The sequence below is a fragment of the Bremia lactucae genome (genome assembly GCF_004359215.1).
Source record: "Bremia lactucae strain SF5 chromosome Unknown BlacSF5_NotPlaced_200_SHOA01000120.1_2678225bp, whole genome shotgun sequence".
Taxonomy (NCBI): domain Eukaryota; phylum Oomycota; class Peronosporomycetes; order Peronosporales; family Peronosporaceae; genus Bremia; species Bremia lactucae.
In genome coordinates this window covers 881,671-892,057 of record NW_027152213.1, presented here as the reverse complement: position 1 = coordinate 892,057, position 10,387 = coordinate 881,671, and the positions used below count along the sequence as shown (strand labels likewise).

General features: G+C 45.3%; 2 protein-coding genes across 2 annotated transcripts; one reads left to right on the top strand and one right to left on the bottom strand.

The window, feature by feature from the left end:
• Positions 1-5,968: 5,968 nt before the first annotated feature.
• Positions 5,969-6,301, top strand: CCR75_006067 (uncharacterized protein; the record flags this gene model as incomplete). The annotated part of the gene is made up of 2 exons (XM_067964139.1): positions 5,969-6,091; positions 6,131-6,301. 2 exons carry the CDS (start codon positions 5,969-5,971, stop codon positions 6,299-6,301), a joined length of 294 nt encoding a protein of 97 aa, XP_067814734.1.
• CCR75_006066 (uncharacterized protein) lies at positions 6,120-6,332 on the bottom strand (the record flags this gene model as incomplete). Its single annotated transcript, XM_067964138.1, has 1 exon — positions 6,120-6,332. The coding sequence occupies one exon, from the start codon at positions 6,330-6,332 to the stop codon at positions 6,120-6,122; it is 213 nt and encodes a 70-aa protein (XP_067814735.1).
• Between the last annotated feature and the right edge of the window lie 4,055 nt (positions 6,333-10,387).

The window sequence follows — 10,387 nt, the reverse complement described above, 5'->3', positions numbered from 1 at the left end:
GTTTCATTTCTTGCGTGAGAAGGTGTCGAGTGAGGTAATTGCAGTGGAGTACAAGCCGACTGAAGAAATGATCGCGGACGGGTTAACCAAAGCTCTTCCAAGAGATAAGCACACCAAGTTTATCATGGGACTCGGCATGACAGCGTAAGGGCATCACTTCGAGTGCACAGCAAGGGAGAGTGTTGAAGATTGATGAGTTTATCGAAAGTGTTGCGCTTTATGCATATGCGTGTATAAGGGAAATATGGCAAGGGATCGTATGACGAGAATGATACGGAGAATTTGTGTGTGGAAAATATCGTGTGTTGTGGCTCAGTCGGGTAAGGCATGATGGTGCTAACTGCAGGTCACCGGTTCGATACCCGGCAACGACAAAAAGTAAAACCTTCAGGAACTGGTGTTTGGGGTTCACTAGCACCTTACTGCCAGTCAGTGACGTCCCCCATTTTATGGTGGTCCATATATGTGGGAAATGGGGCGCAGCGAACAATAGGAAAGAGATACCGGTAGGATAGAGTTAACGGTAGGATCGAGATTAACTCAAAATACAACTTACTTTCCGGTTTGTAATCTTGACCGTAAGCCCATCTTAAGCTCATTGGATAACGTAATTCAACAAAACTCAGTTATTGCGAGAACGCTCTTGCTGACTTCGATAACTACGATGCTGTATACTCAGCAACAAAAGAAAATTGTTAGTGAGAACAATGATGTCTTCACTAGAAAGGATCCGCAGTGAGCATCGGGGGCACTGAAAACAATACCGAGCCAGCAGGAGAATTCATGTTCGCTCGAGAAGCAGTGGTCCGTTTCGTGCAAGATTCCATCGCTGATGCGGGAGACCAAAAAAACGAATCTTAGGCAATAATGAAAGAGCAAACGTTCTTCTATTTAAAGTAAAATATCTAGTCCTATTGTCTACGGTAAATTTACTTAAATATGTAGTGACGGGTATATACCGTTCAGTGTACTCCACCGCCAAAGCAATGCGTATATAATCGATCTGCCTCGAAGGATTCGTACGCATCCTACGTTTTACGTTGGACGTACCATCAGTACGAGGCTTCTTCCGGATCCGAATCAAACCAGCACGGTCCAAGACATCCGCCAAAGACTGATGACCCGAGTCAAAGCTGATGATCTCGGGACAGAGTCTGGTTCCCACGAACAACGAACAAGACTTCTTACTTACTCCTTCAAGGAAAAAAACTTTGTCGAGCTGTTACCAGCTCGTCTCGAAGAAACTGATGCGTCCGTTAGTTGATCGACTGCAACTTGCGCACGATTTGCAACTGTTCGCGACAAGCATTGCCGACGTTGTTGCTAGCGACGACGGTGTCGCGATTTAAGTCATCGTGATGACTCGGGTTCGACGTATGAAATGAGCCCGATTTTCCCACCCTCTTCCCATCCTCTGACGGATATGAGTGGAGAAAAGCAGTTTCTGATCGAAATCTTATTGGGCTACCGCGAGGTGAAGAGGATTCGAACGAGTAACCTAGTTCGTTGGCGAGGGTATCTACCCTCCCATGATAGCTGGGAACCTCGTTCCCAAATAATGTTAGATCTTTCAGGTCTTATTCGACAATCCGACGAAACGCATCCTCTTCATGTAGGGTCCTTTGAGAACGGACGCGCTCGTAAAAGGATTGTAAATCTCAATCTCTTCACCTATACTAACCGCACCTCTCGCCTAGAATGGCAAGATGGCTCACATTCTTCTCTTTAGCTACAGCGATGGCCGGTAATGGCATCAGCTGTCATTTTATGAATCAAAATTCCTACCATTTCGCGAGATTGCCTATTGGCTTGCGGCCTTTTGGTAGCGGCAGGAGACTGCTTCCCAGTCTCACACAAAATTGGTAGTGCACAAATAGTTATAACGAGACGTCAGTATTTGACGCGTTCGCGCGAACGCGTACCTTTAAAAAGGGTCATTTAGGGAGTAGGCTTTTTTAGGAGCGTGTACTAAATTCTTAAAGCAGCAGGGACATGACCACTCCCACGAGAGACAAGACAAGCCTGCCTCTCTGGACAAACGGTGCAGCTTTAGTGTGCACTGACCACAGTCCGTCTTTTAAACCGGTTGCGGGTAGTATCCAGATTGTCAAGCCATGCCTCGCGGGCTATGCTTTGCACATATTGAACTAATACTTCTCAAGCTCAAGACAAAGGAGTTACATCCTTTGCACGCTTGCAAGTGTACCATCGATGCTGGAAAAAGCGTCGATGAAACTTCAGTTTCCTTCTCCTAGGCTTGTGAAGCCTGGATGGATCGAATAACGGCATCTTGTAGCGTTCGCTGGTCAGACCAACCCAGCGACTTAGGTTGCCCATAGAGGGCGACCAGGGCTTCTTTGGAAGCGAACCGCAACGCATTGCGCCCCCCCCCCGGTGATTAATGTTAGCAGTCAAAGTATCATTTCACTCGGAGTTACCTATAACATCACTCCGTCCCCGCTAGCATCACCAGTAGCAATCTTATCTTAGTTCCCTTTTACGATCACTTCGTTCCTGGTGAACCATTATAAGTGAAAGTGAGTAATATTGTGTCTTACTGTAAATTAGCACTTGTTCGTTTCATATCAATTCCAACTTGTATTTTGCGCATGGTATTAAACCAGTGCGCGTAGCCTGTTAAGCCGCAAAGTAGGCAGCTGCATAGCTGCAAGTGATGCAAATGTCTCAGTAGACGTTCATGTGTCTCTTTTGGGGAGCTCAACATCCCCTACTTCATTTGTAGGTGACTGGTACGAGTCGGCGTCATTGTCCGACTTGGTGACCAATATTAAAGCCTCCGATTTGCCCAGGGCCTCTGTCAAACCTAAGGGTTTGGACGTGACAACTGAGAGTAATGGTGGCGTTATATGACTCGTCATACCCTATTGGTGTAGAGTCATCTCTACATCAGTCACTATATGACTGTTAGTTAAGGGGAGGCAAGTAACGGGGTGTCTTGTTACATAAATTATTTACTATAAGAGATGTCATAAAAAAAACTATGAGAGGAAAATAATTAAAGAAGTACAAGTGTTTTTATATTTTATTAATTTTGACTTAATAGTTCTAATATTACCAGATTTGGCAATTTTGACGCAATTAGACATTAGTTCTTTTGATTAATTGATTTAAGTTTGAAGTAACCCTACCAATCATTACAAGACACGATTGGGCGATGCGCAAGGAGGCGCTATACAAAAATAGCAATTAATATGTAAAGTCAGTTGATAGAAAATCGTTACGTAGAAACATTATACCATAATACAGTTTTACTTTTTTCTATACTAAAGCCTTAGTATCAACCTCTAGTAGGTATTATATCATCCTCTGCACGTCAGTGTCGTGAAGTTATCGAGGCGCCTCACTTTGACTGTTTTCAGTTTAGGTCGGCTTGTACTGTTATCAGTACTAGCGATAGCTGCCCCGTTACACAAGTAGCTATTCATCTGACGTGATTTCTCCATTGAGTATGAACAGTTGCTACGGGTCAAAAAAAATATCGGAATTCGGAGGTTTTGAGTCCATACGGTCGTGGAGATCACAAAGTGCTACAAGGCCAAAGCTCTAAGGCCTGGAGCCTTAAAGCGGATCCCGCTAAGGTAGAGCCGTAGTAGACTGACCAGTTCCTAAGATCCAGAAGGAATTGTGGGAATGGATTGGCCTTGCAAATTACTTGCATCGATACAGCAAAAATTACGCTGATTTGGCTCGGCCATTATCCAATCTCCAGTATAAGAATACGAATGCTGGATTAGCAACGAAATTGACGCTTTTAAAGCGAAAAAGGGAAGTCAAACTCATGCTGCGATTTTGGTTCTGCCTTATGCTAATCGGCCTTTCAGTGTCGTCTGTGACATATCAGACTTTGCAATTGGCAGTGCGTTTACAAACAGATGTAATTGCGTTTTTTCGGCAGTCTATTGCTGCCGAAAAGAACTACTCCGGTTATGACAACGAGTCACTTGTTAGAAGTATGCTCTTGGGATATTCACAGTGTTGCTTGGCTCTAAGCCTTTTGTGATTTATACAGATCATGCATCTTTGCGTACGGCGGCTAAGTCGACTCACCTCTCACAGAAGTTTCTCCAATGGCTTTCATTTTTTGCTTAATAAAACTTTGAGGTTTAGTATAAGCTTAGAAAGCAAAGTGATTTGGCCGATGCGTCATCACGCGGACATGACTATAAGCTAGCTCATGTTGCGACTGCTTAGTCTCCAATTTGACACATCCCGTGAGGCATGTGCCAAGAATAAACAGTGCGCAGCTTTGTTACAAGCTCTTGAAAAGAATAAATTCACAAATTCGGACATTAAGTTATCGGCACAATTGAGTGCAGGATACATCCATATTATACCGGTTATAGCCTTTTCGTGCTGATATAGCGAACCCCTTGCAAATCGAAGTGCCTCATGACAAGAAATTAATATCATGAAACGGATCCTCTTTGAGGCACATGGTACTGGTTCAGTGGTGGCCGAAACTTTAAAAATGGGTCAGTAGCTATGTTTGCACACGCGAAATGTACCTCAGCACATACAACTGTGCCACTTGTTAATTTGCACGTACCCATCAGGCGTTGGGAATTTATTAGAATAGATTTTGTTTTCGGCCTCCCGAAGGATTCGGAAGGCAACATAGGCATATTGGTCTTTGTTGAGCGATTAAGCGAAATGACTCAATTAGCGGCTGTACCAGATACCATTGCTGGTGAAGTATATCTAAGATGTTTACTGATCGTATGTTTCGACAACGCGTTTGCCTGTGGTATTTGTCCCCGACATGGATAAGTTCAAAAATCAATCTTTCGGGCACTTGGCACGAGATTGGACATTTCCACAGCGAATCATCCGCAGACCGACGGTCAGACTGAACGTCTCAATCGCGTCATTAAAGACGTTTGGCGAAATGTGTGTCCGAAACACCATAGCGCTAGAGCACAACGCTCCCAGCTGTTAAGTTTGACGCTAGTCATGCTCCGATAGGCCACTCATACACCCGCGCATTCCATTAACGGTGCAGGGACAAGGCTTGGTGGAGGCGATATAGCCGAAAGCTTGCTGGCATCAGCTCTAATATGTAAGGAAACTGGTAAGAGTTCTTGGTAAGCGATTGAATGGTTACGACATACGCGTGACACAATTGCTGATAGCGAAGACAAACATGCAGAAGCTTTATTCTCTATGTCACCATTTTCGAAAGACTTCATCTTTTCATTCTTTATGCGCCAACCAAAGCTATAACTTTGCGAAATTTGAGATGCAAAGAGGGGAGGCAATACAGAAGAAATGTAGAAGCAAACTCAAACCTTTTTTGCCATATATGTAACGGGGCACCTTTTGCTAGTACTGATAACAGTATTAGTCAACCTTCACTGATTACAGTGAAGGTTGGGTGCCTCGACTACTTCACGTACATGACGCGCAGAGAAAGGTTTCAAGTAGCTAAGAAGTCTTAGCTACTAAAGGTAAACTCTATAACTTTAGAATAGGAAAAAAATAAACTGTATTAATATATTAACTTCTTTCATAGCGACCTTTCATCTACTGGCTTTAATGTAATGAATTAATCAATAAAACTAGGTAAAGGTTATTTCCACCCCATGCAAAAAATAAGTTACTGTCAAACTGTAACGTCATCTCGTAACTGATAGGCGCATTTTTTTGCTTAAGACCCAGTCGAATGCAATCTGTGACTACTAATGCCTCACGCGCGCTGCAGCCGATTCAGGCCGGTAGCAAAGCGAGTCGTGATCTGCAGATTACTCGTGCAACTCAAAAAAAATACTAGCTTGGATATCAAATGAGGTGCTTGACATAATCTGCTATTGCTGCTGATGCAAGCTAATTCATACTGCTGCAAGCTAGTTGGTATCGTTTGCGGGCTATATAAATCTGACGCGGGAATCAATTGCAGTGAGACCATTGATGCCACGGCAGCAGATGATAATGTGTACCCGATATACCACCCATGGTGCTCTACACGGTCATGAGACGATACACTGACTTTCGTCAATTGTATACCTACTTGGTGGAGCGCAGGCTCAGCATTGCAGGAAGCGCTACCTCGATTTCCAAACGGTGGATGAATTTCGTATCTGCTTGGAGATGATCCGGATCTGTTACATTATAGACGAGCGAGACTGGAGCGATTCCTTCGAGCTGTAGACGCACGTCCGGAGTTGCGTGGAGCGTGGCTTTTTTACGACGTTTCTTCGTCCAGACCTTAAAGAGCTTGCTCCGACCGGCACGAGTACTGTGTTGCCATGAATATCGGACAATTCATCGTTTGTTGCTGCCTTGAGTCCAAGTTGCAGTGATATGGACCCACGCATTCAGCCATTAACGCAATTATCGCCGCTTTCAACATTGCCTCCACAGCAGAATTTTAGTCAAGGCTTGAAAGCTAGTAATTTGCCGTCCGTGAGCTCATCGGGAGAATATGTAACTATCGCATCCCAGGTCTCATGTCATTCGTTTTCGCAAAAAAATTGGTCCCAGGTGGTCCTCACGCGCGCAGGGACATAAAGCACCGGAGATTGCCCATGCTTAGTCAAAATGCGGGTAATATGGACTCTGATCAGCGGAAACCATGAAAAGCAGCTTGCGCTGGCGCTCAGTAATGCTCTGTGTACGGGGCACTACTGACTTGTACTGCTCCAGTACAAGTCCACTTCGCACTGCCTCAGCGCGAGTGGTGCCTCACGTCACTTCACGTACACTAGTACGTGCAGAGGAAAACGCTTCTTAAAACACTTGCTCTAAAAGGTTAATCAAAAACTGTATTAATAAAATTAAGTTCTTCTTGTCTATCTACTTAATACTAACTAAATTATAAACTAATACAAAACATGTACTAAAGTCTTATCTGCTTCTCTTCGCGCACGTCCAGCGCTGACTGGACCGCAGAGAAAGTAGATATAATGGTCTATATCTACCAATGTATAAGCTTTTAGAATATTACCATGTAAAGAAATTTCTGCAAATATTATCTACCCTTTAGATAATATATTAATTAACAACCTTTAAGTATTAATTACATGTAACGATACACCCCATTACATCACCCTTCCCTTAAACGACAATCACTCTGACTGTCATTGAGTAGAGTGGTCACTATAAGACTACTTTATTAAAACGATGTTGATTGGTCGGAATCATCATTTTTAATTCTATCGCATGCATGCGGGGTGCGAAAAGTGCGCTCCTTCGGCTGCTGTTCATGCAGCCGCGGGCGACGCATTATTATCTCATGCGGCAGACGTTCCGTCTGCCGTAGTGTCATCTTCTCCCGCAACTCTGAATGTTGCGGGTGCACGTGATGAGTCACCACGTGAATGCGACCCCTCTTTGGAGGTCGACTACGAATGCGAGTCGGACGAAATGGCCGACTCGGGGAGAACAGAACAGTCGCCTGGTCATGTAAGGCGGCTGACTATGAGCCTTCGAATGAGGAGGTGATTCGAGTAGACGTGCTAGTAGTATTCGGTACAGCATGTTCGGTTCCGACGATGAGGATGATTCCTCATCGCCAGCACCGTCTCCTGTGCCGTCACCCGCACATATTTCTGTGCGTGGTGATGCCGATGGCGTAAGCCATCGTAATAAAAGTTCTTGTGGTACCCCTGCTTCAGTGGGTACCACTTAGGGGATCCCAGACACTAAAATGTCTCGTCTTGCTCCTGAGAAAAAGCCGTGGCTTTTGCCCAAACAGCTAATTAATTGCTTGTCAAGAGAGACTACTTCTCAGAATAAATATCCCTTATTTATTGCGACAAAGCTACATGACCTTGATCCCAGCGCGAAGAACTTTCGCGCTGAGAAAATTTTTATCTCGACGCTCTTTTCAAGCATCGATGATATAGTGGCAACAATAAGCGAGATAAAGTCTCGCTTATCCAAGCCTGGAGCTCGTTCATTCGCAATGTCACATATATTGGACGCGAAGCCTGGCTTCAAACACTTAACGCGATTCGCGTTAAGGTTGAGAAAGGTATAAATTATTGCATCAGTTGTCACGTGAGGCAGGACTTCCATGCCCCACGTGGGGCGATCCCTGTCCGTGTTGTGTTGACAACACGAAGCGAGTAAAAGAGGATGTCTATTGGCTTTCTTCGGCCTGGGGAGGGGGTCGCATCTCTATCGAGATGCGCGATGCGATTGACGTTTTGCAAAGACTTACAAGCACCAGCGGCACATGTTTTCCGATGAACCCTCTGATCCATCGGATTGGTCTCGTCATACTGACGGACGAGGCCCTCAACCCTCAACAATCAGCTGGGAACGAGGCTCCCAGCTGTCATGTGAAGGTGGATAACCGCGCCAGCAAACAAGATTACTCGTTCGCTGCCCCTTCACATCACGGTGGTTCTGAATACGTTCCACAAGGAAACGTTGACCACCCGTATGAATCCACAAGTGGTTGTGGCGGGGGAGGGAAAATTAGATCCGACCCATGTGGCGGATCTAGAGTCGAAGATCGACAAACTCGATCGCTTCCTCCATGATTTGGAGGAGGGACTTGACCACGAGCGCGGCAAGCGTCGCTCGTTAGAGCAGACGGTGCAGGCTCACCATATCGAACGGTTGGAAGACCGTGCGAAGAGTGCGTACTCCATGTTAGAGAACGAACGGAAATATCACGCTCTTCGTGATGAGCTGTCTTCAGCTCATCGCGGTTTCGAGGATCTTCGGACCCGACATGAGAATCTCCAGATTCAGCATGAGAATCTGGCTCGTGATCACAAGAATCTTTTAGGGATTCTTGAAAAGGGTGGTCAGATCCGTTCCCGGAAGAAACCGCGTACAGATGGTACAGGCGAAGCCGACCAACGTGAAACGCAAGATGCGTTCGCATCCTACGTGTCAATTCTATTGTGTACGCATTGTCTCTGCGATGCAGTACACGAAAAGGACCAATGAGTAGTTTACTGCTACCCACATTAGTGACTAATCGCTTAGATAAGTTTACCGTAGAGAGTAGCACTAGATCATTAATTTTAAATGAATGAACATTTGCTCTTCCATGTTTGTCTGCATTCCGTTTCTGTCGGTCCACTGCGTTAGCAATGGAATCCTTAACAAAACGGATTATTGATTTTCGAGTTAGCAGAACTGCTTCTGCTGACTCATTTGTTTTGCCAGTACGCTTTGTGCGTACTGCCATGAGATCATTCTCGTCTTCGATGTCGATCTCTTCGACATCGACATCACTCACGTCGTTGTTAACTTCGACGCGTGATGAGCATGAGCCAGAATTGGTTTTGCTCGTGCGAGTCTACCCTCCCCCTTAAACTAGATGATCCGTCTAATTGGGTGGGAATGCGAGGATAGCGTAAGCCATTCACAAACGACGGTGTATGCGTTGTAGACGCATGCACCGAATTATTGATGGCGAATTCGACCATCAATAAAGACTCGCTCCAATTCGGAAACGATTGGACGTAACCTCGAAGTATCTCTTCGAGGACGCGATTTACGCGTTCTGTTTGACCATCCGTTTCTGGGTGATCGGATGTTGACATAGTCAGCCGTGTTCCGAGAGATCGGAACACGGATTGCCAGAACTCCGCCGTGATCTAGGATCTCTATCTGAGACCAATTCACGGGGTAACCCATGGAGTTTGAATACCGTGTCGTTAAAGACACGGCACAACCCGGAGTCGTAATTGACTCTGGTACCGCAGCAAGATGTACCATCTTGCTGAATCTGTCTACAAAAACAAGGATTCCATTGTTTTTGTGTTCGTCTTCGGGAAATCCGAAGACGAAGTCCATAGATACGGACTGCCAACATTCTGCCGGAAGGAATAGAGGTTGGCGAGGGTCACGGGATGAAGGGCTAGGCTTCACCCGTTGACACTCTTTGCAAACACGAATGTACTTGCGCACGAACTGATACTGGCGAGGCCAGTAAAAGTCGCGACTTACTGTGAGGTAAGTCTTCTCACGTCCACGATGTCCACTTGTTGGAGCATCGTGACACTCATACATGATGCGCAAGCGCAAATCATTGTGAGTCGGGACGACGACACGTGGAGTGTCGCCGGTAACGGCTGTGTAATACAATAAGCCGTTACGTGTTGTGTATCGATCGGATGACGATCGATATAAAGCTGGTAGATCTTTAAAAGATTTATCGGATGTATTCATTAAATGATCCATCAAACAAAGAAGGTCCTTATCTTCTTTGTAGACTTTCCTTATGTCATCAATTAAGGTTGATGACGGAACACTCGTTGTGAGTGTTGCAACAGTAAGATTATTTTCACTGTTGGAGTGCACTGCTGACTCGAAATTGGGTCGGCGTGATAACGCATCAGCGACGACATTAAGTCGTCCTAGTTTATATTCGACGGGGAAATCATACTCCGCGAAGAAGGATAGCCAC